Source organism: Palaemon carinicauda, chromosome 25, assembly GCF_036898095.1.
Source record: "Palaemon carinicauda isolate YSFRI2023 chromosome 25, ASM3689809v2, whole genome shotgun sequence".
NCBI classification, from domain to species: domain Eukaryota; kingdom Metazoa; phylum Arthropoda; class Malacostraca; order Decapoda; family Palaemonidae; genus Palaemon; species Palaemon carinicauda.
In genome coordinates this window covers 81,871,529-81,872,480 of record NC_090749.1, presented here as the reverse complement: position 1 = coordinate 81,872,480, position 952 = coordinate 81,871,529, and the positions used below count along the sequence as shown (strand labels likewise).

Genomic DNA, 952 nt, shown 5'->3' with positions numbered 1-952 from the left:
TCAGTAACTATCGCTATAATCTGCAGGTGGGAATTATTATTATTATTATTATTATTATTATTATTATTACCTGGGCTACACACATATACAAACTATACCATTTATTGAATAAAAGTGAACCGCACAAGAGTATTTTCATCTCCCCACAGGAAATAATATTAGCCATCACAGCCAAGTACACTGATTGGTCGAGATCCCTCCATCGACCAATCAGCATCAGGGACTCAACCGGCCAAGGCCTTCACGATGCGAATATCGTCTCGCCGATGGCAGATCTTGCCAAGCAGCTCTATACGACTTCCCGATCATCTTATCTCTACGTGTTGGAGGAAGAAGTTTCAGATGTACGTCGATATGGATAGATTGGATTTATATATGAAATAGAAAATATGGTATATTTTATCAATGAGAATCTTTAATGATCTACAGAAAGTTTTTCAATATCATCCATAGATTATAGATAGATATATCCAAATCATACAAATTAAATTTATGAAAATATGAAATTATAAATATCAATAAAAGAAAAATGCTATAAATAAAACCTTCTATACCTTTTTTATTTAAATTATTATTTTTCAAGTCAGTAAATACTAGAATAAAGCTTTAAAATAAAGTTAGTTATCTTTCGAAAAGTCTGGAAACGAGAGTCTTCTCCTGAACGAGCTGGTGTACGTCTTTGGTGGTCCTCTGGGCGCTCTTGGACCTTTGGCCTCAAGTTACAACTTCACTAAGATGGATATTACACTCAGCAAATCGTTCATATCAATGTGGAGTAATTTCATAAAATTAGGGTGAGTGAAAGGTGGTTTTAGAAGAGGCAGGGGATGTATGAATCAGATTTTTACAGTTAGGCTGATATGTGGGAGATATTTAGCAAAAGATGAGGAGGTGTATGTTTCATTTGTGGATCTGGAGAAAGCGTATGATAGGGTTGATAGGGAAGTGATGA

At 34.9% G+C, this 952-nt stretch overlaps 1 protein-coding gene across 1 annotated transcript in view; it reads left to right on the top strand.

Annotated features, from left to right (window-relative positions):
- The window catches only part of LOC137619250 (uncharacterized), a 466-nt gene extending 104 nt beyond the window's left edge, over positions 1-362 (top strand). The window contains exons 1-2 of the mRNA XM_068349427.1: positions 1-26; positions 150-362. The exon at positions 1-26 is cut by the window's left edge and continues 104 nt beyond it. Coding sequence (XP_068205528.1) covers positions 1-26; positions 150-362 — 239 coding nt within the window. The remainder of the gene's footprint in view (positions 27-149) is intronic.
- Positions 363-952: the final 590 nt, after the last annotated feature.